The 22,752-nt window shown below is 38.9% G+C and overlaps 1 protein-coding gene across 9 annotated transcripts in view; it reads left to right on the forward strand.

Moving 5' to 3' along the window:
- The window catches only part of UBR2 (ubiquitin protein ligase E3 component n-recognin 2), a 112,366-nt gene that overhangs the window by 85,731 nt on the left and 3,883 nt on the right, over positions 1-22,752 (forward strand). For 3 of the 9 annotated variants that reach the window (XM_005223446.5, XM_024983620.2, XM_059880357.1), the window contains 15 exons: positions 1,418-1,521; positions 2,169-2,247; positions 5,192-5,340; positions 5,753-5,808; positions 9,462-9,558; positions 9,813-9,880; positions 11,126-11,261; positions 11,794-11,887; positions 13,132-13,262; positions 14,290-14,398; positions 14,699-14,755; positions 15,352-15,429; positions 16,122-16,292; positions 18,224-18,325; positions 20,376-22,608. In XM_005223446.5, the coding sequence (XP_005223503.1) occupies positions 1,418-1,521; positions 2,169-2,247; positions 5,192-5,340; positions 5,753-5,808; positions 9,462-9,558; positions 9,813-9,880; positions 11,126-11,261; positions 11,794-11,887; positions 13,132-13,262; positions 14,290-14,398; positions 14,699-14,755; positions 15,352-15,429; positions 16,122-16,292; positions 18,224-18,325; positions 20,376-20,517 (1,573 nt within the window). In that variant the 3' untranslated portion in view covers positions 20,518-22,608. Of the gene's footprint in view, positions 1-1,417; positions 1,522-2,168; positions 2,248-5,191; positions 5,341-5,752; positions 5,809-9,461; positions 9,559-9,812; positions 9,881-11,125; positions 11,262-11,793; positions 11,888-13,131; positions 13,263-14,289; positions 14,399-14,698; positions 14,756-15,351; positions 15,430-16,121; positions 16,293-18,223; positions 18,326-20,375; positions 22,609-22,752 lie in introns of those variants that run through there. The other 6 variants (XR_009492471.1, XM_059880356.1, XM_005223447.5 and 3 more) reach the window with 5 other exon arrangements.

Below are 22,752 nucleotides of genomic sequence, written 5' to 3' on the forward strand. Positions count from 1 at the left end.
GTAGTTTCCTTTAGAAGGTAATGAACTGATAAACCACAGCTGGGTGGGAATATCACTCTAGGTAAATGCATGTTTTCCAGGTACTTTCCAAACTGTTTATTTAGTCATTTCTTCTAGCTGACCTATGAGATACAATTTTAGTTTTTAGAAAGGAACAGACCAAAATTTTAAGTTTCTTGATCACCCATAAACACGATAAAGGATATAAAATTCCCATGGGTTCATGAAAACTGTCTCCTTTATTTCTAAGACCCTGCTTTAAATATCTCCTTCATACTTTTTTGAGACACTCAATGTGGGGGGAGGGGCAGCCCAAACTGACCTTATTGAGCATACTAACAATTAAATATTATTTTTTGCAATTGACTGGCCAATTGAAGAATTGGGCCAAAAAGTGCATATCTGTTAGTGTATTTAAAATGTAAAATTTTGTTATTTCATGATGTTTAGTGTGCTTTTTAGTTATTCATGATCATTTTCCTTTCAAATATGAATTCGATGGTATCTCCTATTCAAACCTGACATTAAGTTTTATGAATATGAATCATCTATTTATTTCTATGGTACTATTTGGGTTTAAATTAAAGCAGAGTCAGTTTTTTTCTCTTCAATTTTAAGAGTTCAAACTATGGTGTCTTAGTCTATGCTACCACAAAATGCTCTTAAAATACCATTAGATATGATGTAAGCTCATGCTTTTTTAATTAGAAAAGAAATATCATGGTGCTGACTTATATCTGTATTTGAACTGATAAAGAAATTAGTCACTGTAAGATTAAGAATAGAATTCTCTGTGTGTAAAGAGAAAAAACTCACTTCTGTGGTTCAGGTTTTGCTTTTTTTCCCAGGAGAGTCAGTTACGGCACATTTGTTAAGAACACAAGCTATCGTGTCTGATGTAGCTGGGTTTGAATGCCACATCTGTCCCATATACAGCCTTAGTCAAGTTACATAGCTCAAAACCTCAGTTTCCTCATCTGTAAAATGGGGACAATAATATAACCTATTTTATTAAGAAAATTTTGAGGATTAAATCTAATACTGTGAAATGCTTGCAACATAACTAGGTGCTTGCAGCATAATAAGCACTCAATAAATAGTATCCATGATGTGTTGGTTGTGATATTTAAGAAATACTGGCAAATTCTGATACTGGAAAAGTGAAATTTTTGACAAATAACTCAATTTTATGCTAATAATTAGTAGCATCATATTGACAAATAATACATTTTCATTTCCATTGACAAATACCTATTCTAACTTTTAAAAGTAACAAATTTTCCCCAAGTTTTTTTGGTTGTTTTAGTATTTTAATGTTTGAAGTATGTTTAAAATATACCCGTGATGATTTAAGGAGTCTTTGTATCTTAAACTAAGCAACAACAGAATACTAAATACTGTCTATAATCTTTTCTAGCAGGTTAAATTTTTCAGACCAACCAAATCTGACTCAGTGGATTAGAACAATATCTCAGCAAATAAAAGCATTACAGGTTCTTAGGAAAGAAGAAAGTACTCCTAGTAAGTTCTGATAACCTGCTTTCATTTTTCCCTAACATCTGAGACCATTGGAAAATACAGTTCCAGATTAAATTGTTTTAAAATATTTTAAAAGTGAAACCTCACATTTTAAAATTTGACTTACTCAAATTTTCTTTATCTTAATGAACTAAATTTGAAACTGCTACATTGCTCCTTATTCCTTGAACACACAAACTCATGTGTAGTTTATGATAGATACTTCTCACTTATTTCCCCCATTTTATTGAAGAGCTTCTGGGGGTGGGGGAGATGTAACTGAGTATCGAAGAGCTGGCTTTATTCTCCATGGGCTGACTCACTTTATTGTTGGCATTACCAAAACCTTCCCAAGTTTGATAGGTATGCACTGCACTTCCAACCTTGAGGGAAAGTGAGCTGAGCAGAATTTATACCATTGGTTTTAAGGAAACAAAACAGCATACTCCTCCAGTGGTTGCACTATCAGGAGAAGCACAGTGATTGAGGAAGGTGTCTAGCTCATCCAGAGCAATAGTACTTTTCATGCTTTGAATGTATATTTCTCCAGTTATCATTATGGGAATTTTTCCTGTTTTAATTTAGAATGAAATTATGGCTGAAATTTATAGAAATATTGGGGACTGAACATAAAATGCTTGTTTCTGTAGTTACTGCCTCATCGAAGAATTTAGAAAATATGGATGAATTGCACCTTCCTGAAGGATTTAGACCTGATTTTCATCCTAAGTGAGTATATTATCCCTTTTACATTTGGCCCACTTGAAATGAAAAATGAAATTAGCCATTAGTAAGAATATAAACTTGTCAAGTAGAGGAGCAAAATGCTACAGGACATTGATCTTAATAAATCCTGAGACTTAATGCAGGAATACTGATAAACACCTAAGACCTACATGGCATGTTTAATTCTCACAAACTTCTCCTAGGTGTTGCTGACTCTCTACTGCACCCCTTTATCTGGCTTTCCTTGATAGCACCTCATCCATACATCTAAATCCAAGCTGCTCAGCCTCCTCACCAAAGTCCATGCTTCCTGCTGACTTCTGTATTTCTATTTACGGTCCCACCAACCTCTTAGTAACTCTGGATCAAAACCAGAGTGTTTTCAGCTTTATTTTAGTTCACACTCTCAGTTGTGTCCAACTCTTTGCAACCCCATGGACTGCGGCACGCCAGGCTTCCCTGTCTATCACCAACTCCCGGAGCTTGCTCAAACTCATGTCCGTTGAGTTGGTGATGCCATCCAACCATCTCATCCTCTCTCATCCCCTTCTCCATTTGCCTTCAATCTTTCCCAGCATCAGGGTCTTTTCCAGTGAGTCAGTTCTTTGCATCAGGTGGCCAAAGGATTGGAGTTTCAGCTTCAGCATCAGTCCTTCCAATGAATATTCAGGACTGATTTCCTTTAGGATGGACTGGTTGGATCTCCTTGCAGTCCAAGGGACTCTCAAGAGTCTTCTCCAGCACCACAGTTGGCCACATTTTACCCCATAACCAGTAAGTTACAAAGTATAGCCCAGATTCTAAAACTAGACTGCATTTGTTCAGTTCCAGCACCACTGTTTATTAGCTGTGCAACTTTGTGCAAATCACTTAACCTCATTCAGTTTCCTCATCTGTAAAGGGAAGAAAATAACACCTACCTCATATGTGTTACAAAGTAACATAATGCACTTAAAGTTACCTGGCAGCTGTGCCTGGCACATACGAAATATCTCAGCAAAAGTAGTGCATGTATGCATGCTCAGTCGCATCCATCTCTTTATAACCCTATGGACTGTGGCCCACCTGACTCCTCTGTCCATGGGACTTCCCAGGTAAGAATACTGCTGCTGATGTGGGTTGCCATTTCCTGCTCCAGGGGATCTTCCTGACTCAGGGATCAAACCTGTGTCTCTTGCATTGACAGACAGATTCTTTACCACTGTGCCACCTGGGAAGCTGGCAAAAATAGTACTAAAAGGTTTAAATAGAATAAACATCAGTCATGTGCTCCCACATTCCCCCTTCCCGTCCCCAGTCCTGTCATTTTGTTCTTTCTACTATTTACTTCCTTATTTCTAATTAAGATGCTTAATCAACTGTGTTTTGATTCATCATTTTTTTTTTAAAGTATCTTTACAGAGACTATAGTAATGTAGGATTCAGCTTTTACCTCTTCCCTATTCACTTACACCTCACCAATCTTCCTGTAGTTATTCTACAATTTTTGGTTAAATCATTTGTCAGATTTTACATTATAATTGTTAATACTGATAAGTTGTGTGATAAATCTTTCTTCTACAATTTTGTTTTCCTGTGGTTAATAATTAACCTTTTCTTTTTTTTTATGTACTTGGTTTTCTGTGTATATAATACTTTTTGTCCTAAATGCTGCTGTAGGTCTGCCTAGCAGTAGCTATTAGTGCTTGGATCCATCTGATGATCTTCTTCCCTGAAGCCCTCCTTCCACAGCCTCTGTCCTCTCGCACCAATGAGGACAGGGCACAACTCTTACCCTAACACTCGCCCTGACCATGCTCCTCGTGTTTGCTGGATCTTGTATCCTTCTCTTTCTTCATTTACTCTCTCACGTTGCATGCCTCAGCAGATTCCTGAGGAAAGGTGCCTGGATGTTAAATTTTCCATGTCTGAAAATACATTGCTTGTATCCCTATGCTTGATGGATGGTTTGGGTATAGAATTATAGGTTAGAAATAACTTCACATCTAAATGTTGAACACATTATTTTACTAACTTGTAGCACCTATTGAGAAATTAACACCTGATTCCTATTCCTTTGTAATTTTATTACTTCTGGAAACTGTTGTGGTCATCTCATTAATTCCCAGTGTTCTGGAATTTCTCTGTGATATTCCTTGGTGTGTGAATCTTTCTTCATTCATTTTGTTATGTGTGTTTTCAACAGGCTCTTTGAAGATTCATATCCTACAGTTCTGGGAATTTTTTCTGGTTTTTCCTTAGATAATTTTCTCTTCTTGGATTTTCTGTTCTTCGAGCTAGTCCTACTGTTAGCTCATTGTTGGCCCTCTTGGACTGATTTTTTTCTTAATTAATTTGCTGTTTTCTGCACTGTCTCCCCTTCCCTGAGTTCCTTTTTCTGCTTCTCTGTTTTGGTGTTTCTCTCTTTGATGTTTGATTCTTTCCTTAAACGTTTATTGGCCCTTGGGTGACTGTTCAAGAATGAGTCACTAGGAAGCTCAGTGGATACCTGGTGGGCAGGTTGGAGCTTTCTGACAGATGAGCCTCGCAGTGAGGAGATCAGGCCCCTATCAGTCTTTTTTTCTTGAGACTCCGAAAATGTCATTGTGTAAAGCTGGCATTTCCATGAGGATTCATCACTGGAGAAACTAAAATCTACGGCAGTGGGTATACATTGCTGATGTTCATGAGATGGAGGAAGAGATCAAGGGTCCTGTAGTTTAATATGTAGACCTTCAGCCTAATACCTTGTTTTCCGGCCTGTGCCTCATCACCACCAGCCCAAGTTGAACATAACTACTCTCAGGCAGGGACTGTCTGCATGTCTTTAATTCCCCCTTTTCACACAACTGTCTTTAGATAGTTTAAGGGGTTCAATTCCAACATAGAAGATAGCTGTTAAGAAACTGAACCATTTGATTGATGTGAGCACATTGTTTTGACCTAATGCTATGCATGTTCACTTCAGGAACCCTTATTCTGAAAGCATAAAAGAAATGTTAGCAACGTTTGGAACTGCTACTTATAAGGTGGGATTAAAAGTTCATCCCAATGAAGAGGATCCCCGTGTGCCCATAATGTGTTGGAGTAGTTGTGCATATACCATCCAAAGCATAGGTAAGAGATTTAGAATTGTGTCTTTAAATCTAAAGCATACATTGACATGAGTTGTGTGCAGATTTAAATGTGTATTTAAATGAGATATTTAAAGTGGGCAACAGTCTTAAGCAATAATATAAAAACTTTGAAGCAGGAAGTGTAGTATACTGACAAAATATTAGATTGACAGTTTATAAATTAACCACAGCCACAAGAGCACTCATTTTAGTGGTGGTTATAGCTTCTAGTCAGTCAGAGTAATGTGTTTTCACTTTTACTTCTCATGCACAGTTAATTCTTGTAAAATGACTTAAAGATTTCAAAACCTGACAATATTATGCTTTCGGCAGAAAGAATGTTTTTTTACTTTTTTTAAAACTTGAAATATACAAAGCATGAAATTTATCATCTTTACTATTTTTAACCACAGAAAGAATTTTAAGTGATGAAGATAAACCATTGTTTGGTCCTTTGCCTTGTAGACTGGTAAGTTATTACTCGATCCATGGAATGGGAAAGTAGAAATTAGGTTGTTCTGCTCTTTTTAATCCAAAAAACCTGTAATGGTTATTTAAGCATAGATTTATTCCTTTTGTAGTAAAACCCATTTTCTATAACAATATTGAAGCAGTAATGTTTGTAATTTAATTTTTCATGATTTTTCATTTAAATAGACTTCATCTCTTTTGGTTAAACATGTAAAAAGATGGGGGAAAAATCTAAAAACAAAGTGCTTGTTCTTAAATTTTTAGTTCTATAGTTGGAAATACTGAACAGAACATATCCTCTACCACATTTGACTACCTGTTGTAAGCAATGTGTAAATAAATACAAATTAATGTCAGAACAGAGTAATTTAATGCCTGGAAGAGTGAAGGAATATTCAGCTAAAGCTTGCTCATTTTTACTGTGTAGCTAGTATCAGCTTCATTTACTACATACTGTTCAAACTTACAGTTGTAAAAATGCATGTAATTTTATTCATGTAACATCACCTGAGGAGCTTTTAAAAATGCCTAGGCCCTACCTCAGGTCAGTTAAATCAGAGTGTCTGAAGATGGGCCCCAGGCATTAATATTTTTTAAAAGCTTTGCCCAAGGCCAGGATTGAGAACCACTGATATAAGAGCGATCTTTGGAGTTTTTAAAAATACAGACACCTGGGTCACTTTGACTTATTAAGTTGGAATATTTAGGAGTACGCCCTGGTATTAAAACTGCCCTGAATTGTATTCTTATAGTAAATCAGTAGAATAGCAGTTACTGTAGTCTTAGCTATGATATGTGATGGGTAGGATGTGACTAGCAGTGTTGACTGTGACACTTTTTTGCTGTAGTAAATAAAGAGTTGATAAATATGCTGATAAGGCTGTCACAAATGTATAGAATAGAGTTTCTTTTATCTGGTTTTTAAGGCAGTTCTTCCATTTTCTAGATTCTATATACTTCATACTACCTCTTTGGCAGCCTATTTCTCTGCTAATATGATTGTGTGTAATCTGTTTATATTGATTGTTATACCAGTCAGCCTTGCATCCCTGAAATAATCCCAACTTGGTCATGTAGAGAAGGGGTCCCCAACCTCCGGCTGCGAACTGTACCGGTCCTGTCAGGAACTGGGCAGCAGAGCAGGAGGTGAATACAGGCAAGCGAGTGAGGCTTCATCTGCTGCTTGCCGTCACTTGCATTACCACTGGAACCATCCATCCCCACCCTCACCCTGCCACCCCTGTCTGTGGAAAAATTGTCCACAAAACTTACCCCTGGTGCCAAAAAGGCTGGCAACCACTGATGTAGAGTAGCCTTTTTATATAACATTATATTTGATTTGCTTATATTTTATCTAAGTTTATTTTTCTATGAGAAATTTCTAAGAGAAATTTAACTTTTTGAAGTATATAGTATATAGCCATTAGGGACAAACTTCTATTTTTTTGACTTCCACTTTTTATCTTCATTGACCTTTGTCTCCTATATCAGATGATAAGGGACCTTCATAAGGTGGTTTATCTTTCCCCCAACCTATTGATTTCTGTGACATTCCTGGTTTTCTCCCTATCTTGCTGGCAGCTTCTTCTCCATCTGCTTTCCCTCCTTTGTCCTATATTATTTTAAACCCCCAGAGTTTGGCCCATGACTCAGTCATGATATTCTTCCCTGCTCAGCCCTGTGACTCTGATTTGAGTTACTTCCAAATGATTCCCACCTGTGTATCTCCAAGCCTGATCTGTTACCATATTGCCTGCTTTATTTTTCTCACCTGGATCTCCTAAAGGCACCTCAGATTGAACAATCCAGCTTAATTTTGCTTCCTGTATTCAGTGTCTAGTTAATGCCACCACTGTCCATCCAGGTGACCGGGCCAGAATCCTGGAGGTGCTTTAGGATGCACCATTTGGTCTGGATGTTCATCTCCGGTTGATCAGCAGAGATTGTTGAATTCCTCTCCTGCAAATTTGAATTTCCCTCTCCTGAAATTTGTCCTATTTCTTCTATTCAGTTTATCTGGTTCAGCCCTGTATCTTTTCATGCCTATATTATTATGATCATAACCATAATAATAAGATTATTATGATCATAACCATAATAATAAGATTATTATAATCATAATGATAAGATTAGTATAATATACCGATATTAATATATGTATAATTATATATTTTATATTATAATTGTAATTATAATTTTGTTATATTTATAATTATATAATATAATGTTGTTAATATTAATTTAATTATTATTAATATTATAATTATATAATGATGATAATAAGATTCTCTACCCTGAATCTCACTTTCTCCTAATGTACCATCAGAGGGGTTCTCCAAAAAGTAACCCCAATCATACATCTTAAATGTTATTTCTCCATTATCACTCACTTCCTGCCAGTCTCCACATCCATTGTCCAGGATTGCAGAATCATTACTGGTCCCCAGATGCTAGTTCCAGGCTTTTGCCTCTGCTCAAGTGCCAAAGCAGACAGCTCCTCTTTAAGAAGCTCTTCAAGCTTTGTCTTCCCTGGGAAATTTCTGAGCCATGAATGGGATATCGCTCATCTGGGATCCTGCCTCCTTTAGTTGTCCCCACCCCCCTTTTCTTTCCCTTCCCACCCTCAAGGCTGTGAGCTCCTTGACAGAAGCAGTTGGGAGGGTTGAGTTTTCATTTTAAGATCTTCAAAACCAAAACTAGCATATGGTAGGTCCTCAATATCTATTGAACCAAACAACATTATAGAAAATTTAGAAAATAGAGAAGTAGGAAAAAAACTTAAGTCAGTCACCCATTTGTCTTTTTTCATTACCATATTTATACTTTTATTATAATAGATATTTACATGTAGTTTTGTTCCTACTATATTCTTCACTTTAAAGTTTTCTTTAAAACTATATATTGTTGCTACATAGTCCCTATAACAGGTTTTGATGTTTACTGACACCCTGATTTTATACAGCCATCTTCCATGAAGTTTCCCCAGTATTGGGAGTATTTCCCATATTTTAGTGTATTTCTTTAGACTAAATACAAAGAAATACTGCTTCACATTCCTGAGAGTCTCTGTTGTTTACTGTCTGTCTTGATGCGTGTATCCTTGTTAACTTTTCCATACAGAACTAGCAGCATGGTGATAGGAGATAACTTTGTTTTATTCAGCGTACAATTAGATATTTTCTATTCCATTCATTTCACGTTAGAGACATGTTGGTAAAGGTGTCATAAGATTCAGTACCTGGAGAAGGAAATGGCAACCCACTCCGGTACCCTTGCTTGGGAAATCCCATGGGGAGTCTAGTGTGCAACGGTCCATGGAGTACAACAGGGCCGGACACGGCTTAGCGACTAACAGCAGCAAATGGCAGTTCTAGCCAGTGTGTGAGAACAAAGACTTGTAAGGAATCGGGGGTTGGGGCTGAAACCAACATCCTATTGTTTACAGATGTGAATGTCTATTTAGAAAAACCAAAATAAACTGCAAGCAAATATTTAAACTAAAAAAAAAAAAAAGATTCAGTACCATACCATCTAGAGATTTCATTGTGCTTCCAACTTTACTTCAATTAGCTATGCTTTGAACGAGCATTCCTAGAAGAGAACGACTTCATATGCTGGCTTCTTTGTTAACTGTGTCAGTCTCTATTTCAGGATGACTGTCTCAGGTCACTAACAAGATTTGCTGGAGCACATTGGACAGTGGTGTCACTTTCAGTGGTGCAAGGACACTTTTGTAAACTTTTTGCATGTGAGTATTAATAGATGTACCATATGTGTTAGGGTAATTTCTCATCTTCTGTAATTTTGTTTTTAGTAATGAAACTTTCCTCCACTATGAAAAAATATTTTGGTAATACTGTTTGTCTTATATGCAAGTTCTAGCTATGAACTCATTTATAGCTTGCAAAAAATAAATTCAAGTTAGGTTATATGCATGTTAAAAATAATTTAATACTTACATTGATATAAAAATATGATCTCGTATTTTTCTTTAAATATCAGCATTGGTGCCTGGTGACAACCACAGAGACCTTCCATGCATATTAGATATCGACATGTTTCATTTATTGGTGGGTATTTTATCATTTGTGTTTGAAATTCTCTCTGTCATACTCTGTAGCTTTATCTTAGACTTGAGTAATGTAGAGGCAGACAAGAGAAATTATCATCTATTGTTCTTTAACTACTTCTGAGTATAATTCTTTTCTGAAGATACTTAAAAAAAAAAAAGGTTAAGAAATCTAGTTGAGAGACTTGACCTGGGTGTCTAATCCAGTCTCTTTCATTTTTGCCTTGTGGCTGAGGTCAGTACTGTAACCTCTCTATGCTTTTTACAATAAAGAAGTAAAAATAACACTGGTAATGTAAGGGCTACTGCCAGCCCATATAGTGGTTTGGGGCAGATACAGCCTTTTGGTTCCACTACTTAGTAACAGACAGTCCCTTTGTGTGATTTAGGGCAAGTCTTGTCTTCTGAGCAAGTGCAGTCTGGTGCTAGATCAGCACTGGCCAAGCAGTGCATGGCTGAAGTTTAGCCCCACCTCAACCAGGCTCCCTTTCACAGGACACTGAGTATACCACCACACACAGCAGCCCCAATGCTGCTCCCTTAATCACTTTTGGGCATCAGATTCTATGCCTTTAAGTTAGTTAATACCTACCTGATATGATTGTGTCAAAACTCAGTGGGATAATCAATGCAGAGCTCTTAGAGCAATGTGTCCCTAGTAAATATTAGCCATTGTTATTGTTCCCATTTCTCCTTTGAGAACTACCACCACTGACACCATCATACAGGCAGCAGGAGACTCACAATGGAGCTAGCATTTAGTGGGCACCTGCCTGCTTTCACATTCATCTTCATTTAGTCTTTACATCCTTACTACTAAGGTTTTTAATCCTAAGGTATTAAAAACACATATATTATCTCCAGTTTACCAGCAGGGAAACTAAGACTCAGAAGAATTATATAAAAGGCTCATAATAGAATCTGGGATTCATACTTGGATCTTTGTGGGTCAAAAATTCATGCTTTTTCTGCTGCTTACTACCTAGAAAGATTTCAAGCTTTATTTCTGTTATTATTAACAATAAATGTAAATAGGGGAATCACTGGATAAATGAGATAAAAATGTTCTAAATAATTGTCTTTAGTCAGTCCTAGTGGAATTTCTAACACATGTACCCTTTAAGAACAACAGATTTCTTAAGAGGAGGAACTGAGATCCTTAACAGAAGGATCGCATTAAGAAAGTGCAAATGTGTTCCACAGTGAAAGGAAAGGTGCTGTGTCTGACCCTGTGTTTGCTGTCCAGGTGGGCTTGGTCCTTGCCTTCCCTTCACTGCAGTGTCAGGACTTTTCAGGGATCAGCCTGGGCACTGGGGACCTTCACATTTTCCATCTGGTTACCATGGCACACATCGTTCAGATCTTACTTACCTCGTGTACAGGTAACTCCTTTTTGTCAGATTCTTAAACAAAATAATTGAGTTTTCTCAGCTTAAAAAAGACACAGTACTGAATGAAAAGGTGCTTGGATGAGAATAATACATAAATTTATAATAAGGCTACTTGTCACAGTAAACAGTGAAATAAACAATAAAAATCTGTTTATCCTCATGTGAAAATTTTTGAAACCATTTCCCTTCTGTTAAAAATCCCTTAGTGATGTGAATGTTTTTACTTATATTTTTTTATTTCACATGTTTAGTAATATTTGAGTACTACAGACTATATATTTAGCAGATTTTACTCACCACTTGCTGCCCGGCACCCTGGGGCACATTCACGTCCTCTGCCTAAGAGGTTCCTTGTTACGATAGTAAACTGTGCTCCAGCCTGAGGGATGAAAGTTCTGTGTGTTTCGTGGGAGCATTTTCATATTACATGTGACTGGGTGAATATATTTGAGTGCTTAAATGATGTGGTCAGCAATCCACTTAGTAGGCAAATGCAGGGTACTAGTATTGCCTTGTCTTTCAGAAAAGAGTGGCATGGATCAAGAAAATGCTGCTGGCAAAGAAGAAGAACTAGCAGTTCTTGCTTTGTGTAAAATGATTCAGCAGTATACAGGAAGGTGAGGTCATACCTTCTCTTTATATGATAGGTAGTTCCCCAAATATTAGGAGGCGATAGCATGAAAAAGGAACTCATTTGGGGCTTCCATGGTGGCTCAGTGGATAGGAATCTGCCTGCCAATGCAGGGCACACAGGTTCGATCCCTGGTCTGGGAGGATTCCACAGGCTGTAGAGCAGCTAAGCCCCTGCGCCACAACGACTGAAGCCTGCGCACCTAGAGCCTGGGCTCCACAACAAGAGAAGTCGCCGCAGCGAGAAGCCCATGCACCACAATTGGGGGGTAGCCCCCACTCACCACAACCAGAGGGAGCCTACGTGCAGCAGGGAAGACCCAGCACAGCCAAAAATAGAGAACTATCGCAATGTGTACATGTCAGAAAAAGGGGGGGGCAAATGGAATTTGTTTGTTAAATAAAGGAAATTGCTATCTGTTGATATATTAAAAAAGAAGATGGGGGATCTGCAGGACTCCCGAACTTTAATATACTAACATGATTGGGAATCTCTGCAAGAAGGGTAATATACAGTGCTTCCCACACATTTTTAAGATAATGTCCAGAGCTGGTAGAAGTTCTCAGAACTCATATGTTATTGAGGCCGTTGTGATTTAATTACAACAGTTTCACTTGGCTTTCCAATAGTAGATCTCAGGAACCATACTGTTTGTTCTTTAACTAAATTATCCTATTTCTGAGAATCCATATTAACAAAATAATCCACATATAGAAAAACCTGTAGACATTGATATTATTTATATTAGAGTTTAAAGCAATCTAAGAGTTTGCTTACAGGGGAGTAATTCAGTGTAGGTTATGATAGGTATTACCCAGAGTATTAAAACTCTGATAAAAATTATGGTTTATGGTATTCTGAAAAATGTGGGGGTTTTTTATGTTAATTTTAAATTTCATGTTACGCTTATAACTGTGTTAGACTGATTAGTATGAAAGTAGTTTGCCAGAAGAATACTCACTAATATAAAAGTTACAGGATAATGGATAGTGTTTTTATTTTCCAGATTTTCTCTTTATGTAGCTATATTACTTTTATAAATTTTAATAACAGTGTGGAAGGTATATCACCAGTTATACTTGATATCCTGTAATAGTCAGGGCTACCCACACCTTTGACACCAATCTGCTATCACTTCCAAATAGCAGTTGTCTGTTTTCACACTGTGCTGTAACTAGAATGAATCATTTTTAAATTAAGTTTCCCACTTATCATTTTTCTCTTTTTTAGTGCCTTGAAAGAAATGCCATCTGGTTGGCATCTGTGGAGGAATGTCAAAGCTGGAATCATGCCTTTTCTGAGGTGTTCTGCTTTGTTTTTCCATTACTTAAATGGAGTTCCTTCCCCACCTGAAATTCAAGGTAATTTCTTTTTTCTTTTTTTGATAATTTCTAATTTATTTCAAAATGTAGGAAATGTGTGTTGTCTTTCACTCCAGCAATTTCAGAATTAAAATGCATTGCAAAAATTAAAACTTACTAAACTTTAGATCGTAGCTAGTTGAGTGGTGATGTACAAAATTATAGAATTAAATGCATATTTATGTAAGTATCTGATTTTATTTGGATCTCAGTAATGTACTGATTTTTTACATGTATAAAAATATAGTTTTGCTGTCGGATGTTAAAATGTTCAAGTATATATTATTTATAAAATGGGTTCTTCAGATTTTAAAAAGGGAAAACTGAAATTCAACTGGTTTTTACACGAGACATGTGGCATTGAGGTTCAAAATACTCATAATTGCACGTATATCTCATTTTAATATAGGAGTTAATTTGCTGTTTCACAGTTGTTCACTGTGTTCTGCTTCAATTCATTTCTTGAAAGTAGTGTAAAGGTAGACTTAGAGTATCTCGTAGTGCCTGGCCCAGAGCATGGGGTACCTGCATGTATTGTCACTCTCTACCAGTGTGTTGAATAGCGTCTCCATCTATCTAGTTGTCCAGGCACCATTGAGAACGGTTTAGACTTCCTAATCATTTGCAGTGATGATTAAGTGAATGTTTAAATCCATCTCTCAGTGATAAAGTTGTCTTATATTTCTGTACTGCTCTATACTTTTCTGGAGCTCCCCATATGTTATTTTTGTTATTTAATGTTCATAAATAACCCCATAAAGTGTATCACACAGGACAGGTGTCCCATTTTGCATATGGTAATACTGAAACATCAAGAAATTGTGGCCAGTTTAGTAAAGGAGTCGCCTGACTCTATGGATTCCTTCCTGTGCCATCTTATTTACTTCCAGGTTATGTACCTGGCCAAATTGAACTCTTCCGTCTTGTGCTTTTTTTTTTGTTTGTTTTAAACTCTGCTGTTGCTTACTCTAATATAGAATCTGCTCTTAATTGTTATATCTGTATCTCTTTCCTTCTCTATTTGCAGCTTCTGGAACAAGCCATTTTGAACATCTATGTAACTATCTTTCCCTGCCAAACAACCTTCTTTGTCTTTTTCAAGAAAATAAGGAGATAATGAAATTACTGATTGAAAGGTAATGATGATACAATTTTCTTCTTTATGTTACAATAAATATATATATATATATATTTGGAAACACATATTTTACCAAATTCTCAGATAGTGAGCCTGGCAAAATTCAATCCTTGTGATTCATTAGGCCTTCTTAGTTAAGGGTTTACCTTTGTGACAAGATTTTTGCCAGGCCCAGTGAATAGCATAAGTAGATTTGCCTGGACAGAGAATAGTAGTGGAGATGTTTATTTCCTCGTACATTTAGTTCTAGCCCTTCAAAAGTAAAAATGTTTTATTTTTTCCTCCATTTACATTAAAGTTGGTGTCATAACATCGAAGTTAAAAGATACCTGGAAGGTGAAAGAGACGCTATAAGGTAGGTTGCTGCTGCTGCTGCCACTGCTAAGTCGCTTCAGTCGTGTCCGACTCTGTGCAACCCCATAGACGGCAGCCCACCAGGCTCTGCCTTCCTTGGGATTCTCCAGGCAAGAACACTGGAGTGGGTTGCCATTTCCTTCTCCAATGCATGAAAGTGAAAAGTGAAAGTGAAGTCGCTCAGTTGTGTCCGACTCTTAGCGACCCCATGGACTGCAGCCTACCAAGCCCCTCTGCCCATGATATTTTCCAGGCAAGAGTACTGGAGTGGGTTGCCATTGCCTTCTCCATAAGGTAGATTAAAGATTGTCAAACCTCTTGGTTGCGGGCAGGAGGTAGGGAGGAAGCAGGATACAAGTGTATAGTACTGTCTGTTGTCCTGATAATTTTTATGCTGAGTTCTTTAAGTAAAATGTGAATCCTAAGGCCTGGTGTTATAAGAGTGCATTTTAAATTTCTTGCTATAGCTTCTTGCTGCTGTAGTAGCAGCTAGTTTTCCTTTATTTGACTAAGTCAAGAGTTACTTTGTTATCGTTAAACAATATGTCCTCCTATTAACTGAGTTTTTGTGTGGTTTTTGTTTTGTTTTGTTTCTAGTTATCCAAGAGAATCTAACAAATTAATAGACCTTCCAGAGGATTACAGCAGCCTCATTAATCAAGCATCTAATTTCTCGTAAGTTTTGATATTAGCTTATTGAGCGTTTCCTGCCACTGTAAATACTTGTTCTCTACACAGAATGTGAAAGATTTTGCTGTTCTCTTCAGTTTGGGTAGAGAAATTGTAACATCAGAAGGACTTTACACTATTTAACTCATAAAAGAATGATCCCACCATCTTACAGAATAAAATAGGAGAAACAGGATGCTGAGGAACAAGTTTGATTCATTACAGTTTATCTAAACCATTTGCACTTTAAGTAACACATTAACTACAGATAGTTATATTCCTAAGCAGTATATATTATTTTGCATATATCATTATTTTAAGCTTTAAAATAACATTGTACCTCTTCCTGTGGCTTTTTTCACTAGCATTGATTGTAAGATTTACTTACACATTTGACATACATAATTTTTAATTCATCACTTTTCACTGTTGTATAGCGTTTCATTATCTGAGAGTAGCAGCATTTACCTATTTTTCCCTCCTATTGATAATTTTATTTCTCCTTTCTCCACTTGATTGTTTCCAGTACCTGATGTTGGTGTATATGAGTGAGATGTTATCTATTCCAGAGTGAATTTGCCTGGGCTGTAGTCTGTATGGATCTTCAGCTCTACTTGATATTGCACAATTTTTTCCCAGGACAGTTTTACCACCATCAGCTCTTTAGTCTTCACTTGTACTTTTTTTATTCCCTGAAGGTGCCCCAAATCAGGTGGTGATAAGAGCAGAGCCCCAACTATGTGCCTTGTATGCGGAACCCTGCTGTGCTCCCAGAGCTACTGCTGCCAGACGGAGTTGGAAGGGGAGGACGTGGGGGCATGCACTGCTCACACCTATTCCTGTGGTTCTGGGGTGGGCATCTTCCTGAGGTAAGGCCCTGGAAAGAGCTTTCTAGTTTTAGATCTGCCGCAATAGATGGCCTGTTGAGGAATGGACACGAGAAACTGCTACATTGAAGAGGATTAGAGGCCACTGTTTTTATTCATTTGAGGAAAACGGGGAGCCTTGTCTCCACACCTCATATTTGGCTCATGCTAACTCTGTGCTGATTCTTCCATTGTCATTTCCATCCCCATGACAGTTCTGTTCTTCTTTCTTTGCACCTCGTTCTAATGTGAAACTGCTAACTGTCTTTGATTTTCTACCCAGACACAGTCAGAATCACTTACTTCTTTTGCGGTAGTGGCAGGATTCACACATACCGCAGGCTGATGCAGGTGGTTGTGTGTGTTCAGCAGTGTACGGCAGATGCTTACTAGTGACTGTACGAGGCATTGAGAATGCAGCGGTCAACACAACGGACAAAAATCTCTGTTTTCATGGAGTTCATTTTCTCGTGAGGGAGATAGAAGATAAGAATTTAGAAAGTGATCCATGCAGAAGAGAAAAAATAAGGCAGGGAGGGGAATATGAAATGGCAGCTAAGGTGGATTTTATTATAGATAGGAAACCACAGAAGGTCCCTGGGAAGGTGTCTTGAATAAAAACCTAAAGAAGAGGGGAGAACATCCTAGGGTGCAGTGAGCAGCAAGTGCAGAATTGCTGGGGGTGTGCCTGCCATGTTCAAGAAACAGAAAGGACAAAATTCTTCAAACTGTGTTCTAAAAATGGATACATTTTATTTAAAAAATAATACCTCCGTAAAATTTATTTAAGAAAAGAAGGAATTCCCTGGCAGTCCAGTGGTTAGGACTCCAAGCTTTCACTGCCGAGGGCATGGGTTCAATCCCCGGTCCAGGAACTAAGATCCCACAAGCTATACAGGATGGCCAAGAGAAAACAGCATGGAGGCTACTGCCACTGGAGTAGCAAGTACAGTGGGGAGAGTCATGGGCTTGGGATGGCCCCTTGACATCTCTGAGTGAGATGGAAGCTGTCACAGGGCCTGAAGGAAAGAAGTGACGTGAGTTTGAGCTCCTCTGGGACATAGATTTTAGGCACATCTTAGTACCCCCAATATACTACAGGTTCTCAGTAAATGTTGAATTGAGCTGAATTACTAACACCAGAAAAAGTTAAGCAAACCTCTCAACAGAATCAGGAAGCTTTCTTTTAAAACCCTTAGGAGAAATACGAAAGTAGCGGTTTACTTTGTTCAGCATATTTCAGAATGCTTTTGGTCGAGTTGGGGTTGCTTTTTGTTTAGGTCAACATAATTTATAATGTCTGTGTACCATTTTTTTAATGAATAATTTTCTCATAATAGTGGTTGATACATCAGTAACTACTTTTAGAAGTTAACGTTTTCATATTTAACTTTTTCAATGCCAGTTTTATATGAGTTGTTGAAATCTAATCCTAAATATCCCTCCTCATCCTTATATTGATAACAATATAGCCCTTTTAGTTATTTTTAATACTTAGGCATGTGTTGAGAGGGGAGTTGGGGAGAGAATGGATACACACATATATCTATGGCTAAGTGCCTTCACTGTCCACCTGAGACTGTCAAGTGTCTCTACTATAAATACTGCTTGCCTCAGCACCAGTTTTGTTTGTGTACATTTATTTATTGATGTATAATTGACTTAGGATATTGCAGTAGTTTCAGGGTACATCACAGTGATATAGGGGTTTTTTGTTTTGTTTTTTTGCAGATTATATTTCATTATAGGTTATTAGAAGTTACTGGGTATAATTCCCTGTGCTGTACAGTAAATCCTGATTGTTCATCTATGTTATGTATAATAGTTTGTTAATCCCATACTTCTGGTGGTTTTGTTGATTTCTCTAGGACTTCAGTCCATTTGTAACTGAATCCAAATCTTGGTTCCTAATATATAAATTGGTCTCTCTACAGAGTACGAGAATGTCAAGTACTATTTTTAGCTGGCAAAACCAAAGGCTGTTTTTATTCTCCTCCTTACCTTGATGACTATGGGGAGACTGACCAGGGACTCAGGTAAGGCCCATCCTGGGGAACTACGTTGGCTGGCTCTGGGCCTCCAGGACCTTCAGCATGAGGTGATCCTGATGAACCCTGTGGTCTGGAGGCCTGCCTGCTACCTGCCCGGGGCGCTAGCACAAGTGGCTGTTGTCTGTGGACTCTTTCAAGGAAGCTCCCCTTGCTGTCCGGTTCGCCATTCCCATTGCTAGCCCTCAGAAAGTCATGAGGGCCATCACGATACATAAGGGGAGAAAATGGGGCAGAGTGCAACTTTTTTCCATGTCTCACTCCAGAGAACTGTTTGAATGGTCCTGTGGCATTAAGCGCTGCGGGGGGAGCACAGTGTGACTTGTGCAGTTGTGTGTGTGTGAGACCCAGTATTCTTCAGGTGACAAAAAAAGAGCAAATCTTAACTGATGAGAGAAGCACTTATCTTACTACATAAGAATCTGGGGGACAAAGACTTAGAACATATAGAGCAATAAACAGTATCTGGGGCAGTATTCTACTCAGGTAGCACCTATTGAGTACTCTTGCCTGGAAAATCCCATGGATGGAGGACCCTGGTAGGCTGCCGTCCATGGGGTTGCGAAGAGTCAGACACGACCGAGCGACTTCACTTTCACTTTTCACTTTCATGCATTGGAGAAAGAAATGGCAACCCACTCCAGTGTTCTTGCCTGGAGAATCCCAGGGACGGGGGAGCCTGGTGGGCTGCTGTCTATGGGGTCGCACAGAGTCGGACACGACTGAAGCGACGCAGCAGCAGCAGCAGCAGCACCTATTGCATCAAGAGCAGTATACGAACAGTAGTTCCTTTGAGCACTATTAAGGAATTTTCAGATCGTTTATTTTTGCCAAAATGGGGTAAAAATCTTAACCTAGATGTAGCTTCCCAGGCTTGGGGAGCAGAAGTTGAAGGCCTGGAAACCAAGGCAAGATAAGTAGTTGGGCTCCCCAGACACTTGACTGACTGCAGGGACACACTTGTGCTGCCAGTTGGTGGTCCAACCTGGTGCTCTGAGAAATGCCTTAGAGCCCTTAACTTTGGGGTGATTTGTTACATGACCACTGGTAACTGAGAGTTTTATTTCTGTCTCTTCTGACTTCTGGGTATTCCTTGCATATTCCAGATGAGTTCCTGGTATATTTCTAATGACTCTGTGCCACCCCTACCATCCCCCTTCCTCCCATACCACCATAAGCACAGGGCTGACTCCTGCGGGCCTCAGTCCGGTGCCACCTCCTCAGAGAAGTCCTCCCTGACCACCCTGGCTAACGTGGCCTCTGAGGAGGTTTGTCACATTGGCCAGTTTCATTTTCTTAGCCCACGTTATGACCCAGAGTCCCTGTGTTTACCTGCCTACTGCCTGTCTCCCGGGCTAGTTTTATGTGGCCGGGACAGTGAACTAGCATATAACAGGTTCTAAATAAATACTGTTGGATGAATAAATGGAAGAATGAATGAAAAAAGAAATGAGCCAAACAGGAAAAAAAAGGAAAGAAAAAGAAATGTGGGCTCTTAAGAGGAGGAGCCCTGGATGGAGAGAGGACTGCTGCTCTGAGTCAGGAGCCAAGGCCTCAGGCTCACCAACTCCTATTCTCTGGTTAAGTTGGAAACCAGAGTTATTCATGTTTAGCTGCTTTGCTTAAACATTGGATCTAAAAGACATACTTGGAAGAACATTTTTACCTGTGTAATGTTTTCATCCTCCCCCTTACTCCCTGTTTTACATTTTACCAACAAAATGGACAATGAATGCATAGTTTTAGCCTCTCAACGTTCACCTCCTGCTCAACCCCACCCTCCTGTTCCTCACCCCAGCCTGAATCAGTGTAGTTTATTTGTTTTCCTCTTCTTTTCTGCACTTACTCCCCTTCAGCTGCTCCTAGCCAAACGGTCAGAGCTAACATATTAATAGCCACAGACGCCTGCCAAAGAGACATTTTGCAGAGGATCTAAAACCAATAAACTTGTTAACTTTGCCTAAACCAGGAAAGGTTGGAGTAGAATAGATGAATACACCACCAAATACCTCCTGAGTGACATGTGTCTTCTTTCTAGACGGGGAAATCCTTTACATTTGTGCAGAGAGCGATTCAAGAAGATTCAGAAGCTCTGGCACCAGCACAGTATCACAGAGGAAATTGGACACGCACAGGAAGCAAACCAGACATTGGTTGGCATTGACTGGCAACACCTATAGCTACGTCACTACCAAATACATGAACTTGGATTTTTGTAAACCAGCTGGCTTTTCAAGAAAGAAAATAGGAAATGGCTTCTTCTGAATTTGGAAATAAGTTATTTAAGCTTTTTTTTTCCCCCAATTTTTATTTTTATAGCTTCTGGCTCCAGGAACTAATGAAAATCATTTTCTGCCAGCAGATTTTCTTGCATCATTTGCTGTGTCCTTCAAACATAACTTCTTGAATTTTCGAATCCAGGAAGGAGCTTCTCTTCCTGGGCTGGACTCAGCCCATTTGCGGGCATCTGACTGCGTTTGACTGTTCCCCCGTCATCTGAGCCATGTCACATTACTGAACACAGGGAACTCCAGGCCGGAAGCGGATTCAACAGCAGCAGGAAGCAAAGTCTCTGGTCTTTTGGGGGTCACACTTCCTGGTCCCACTCAGTGACGCTCAACCTTGAGGCTGGGTCAGTGTACCCACAGCTGATGGGACCCTACCTCTAAGCAAAGCAGTGTATTTGGAAAGTGGCACTCCCTGTCCCCACTGGCTGTGAGGGGGTTGGGGGACACTCTTGCTGGAGGAGCCTGTGGGAATCCACAGGGGAGATGGTGGTGTCTCTATGTGCCAGCTGATTTTCCGGGCTGTACAAGGTTGGATTCCCCCCTCTTTTTTTTTTTTTTTCTTTTTGCAAGGCTTTTGGCTTTGAGGAAAAAATACTCGTTTTAAAGGGCTTTTTGAAAACTCAAAAGAGTATCCTAATTTTTCAGATAATATATTCTGTTATTTCTAAGACTAAGTTGAAAGAATGTATTCATCTAGAATCAAGCACTTGCAAAAAAAATGAGAATTCAGTGTTTTGAAATTCCCTCACCCCCACCCTTCCAGCATTTTCTGGAATAGATGAATTGCTGTTTACCTGCTAGTTCACTTAGGACATTCCTGGGACAGCCTGTGTGCCCAGGCTTTTTATTATTTTTTAACCTTATTGTTCTTACTAAGAGGTGCCTTCCTAGAATGATAGCCGCTTAGTAAAATAGTTTATAACCACGCCATGCCACACACCACTCTGCCTTGATCATGTGTGCTAAGAGCTTGGGTACGCAGAGAGTGATGGCAGGTTTGGTGGAGGAATCAGTTCGGAGTCTCTCTGAGGAGGGACTAAGGGATGAATGAGTAATAAGAGGTTTTTGGGCTTCTTTAGCCAATGCAGATAGCCATTTCGCTCAGTTTTCTTTGAACTGCGTCTGAAAGTTGCATCCTGCTCAGCTTTGCACCCTCCACAGTACACCCAGGAGGAAGGCCTGAAATCCAGACGCTCAGCTAAAGGCAGTGGGGGTGCAGAAGCCACACTCGCTACTTCACCGGGGTGGTGTATGAAGAACCCCTTCCTCTGAAAGGATGAACTGGACCCTTCGTGCCTGGGACTGACTCACCCATCCGAGAGGAGGCGCTTCTTGCCCAACAGGAAGAAAATCCACGTTAGAACCCAGCACTCATCCCCCTCTTCTGGCCTTTCTCCCTTTCTGGTGGTGTGGTCTGTGGATGGCATCATGATTTTAATGTTTATTTTGGCCTTGGTCACATCCCCACTCCTTTAGCTTTTAAGTCCAGCTTCTTTTGGCTTTTCTCCAGTTGTTAACCAAGCTTAAACTCCGAATAAAACCAGTTTTCTCCCTCTGTAGTAGGATTATAAACTTCTTCACTAAATCATAACAATACTTCAACTTTTAAAACTGACTTCATATAAGCTTGCTGTTAGCAGAGGGTGTCCCTGGATTCCGTTTTCTGAGAAGGTCAGGGAGTCTGAGAGAAAATGAATTTACATCAAGTAGCAACACACACCCGTTTATCTTCTGGTGTGTGTATCATTAAGCTAATTGTCTTCCCCAACTAAGGAATCATCTTAGTCTTATGATTTGTTCCGCATGTATTATGTTTATTGTAGAAATGTTTATATAAACATGCTTTCCATATCAGGGAAAAATCATATCTGTTTAATAAATTGGCTATAACTTTATTATCTGTGGACAACTTGTAAAATTGGGGATGTATCATATGTAAAAAGTTTAAAGATATCCAAATAAATGCTTTAGGTGTTGACATTACTTTGGGTCTGCCTACATTTCCTTTATTTTGTTTCACACGTAAAATGCAGTGGAATTGCCCCCCATGTCACCTTGCTACAAATAAAGTGGGACATCTGTATTAGCTTGAAGTTTAAGATGCTTATATTATTAGTGTCAGTAATT

This window comes from Bos taurus, chromosome 23 (assembly GCF_002263795.3).
Source record: "Bos taurus isolate L1 Dominette 01449 registration number 42190680 breed Hereford chromosome 23, ARS-UCD2.0, whole genome shotgun sequence".
Taxonomy (NCBI): Eukaryota; Metazoa; Chordata; class Mammalia; order Artiodactyla; family Bovidae; genus Bos; species Bos taurus.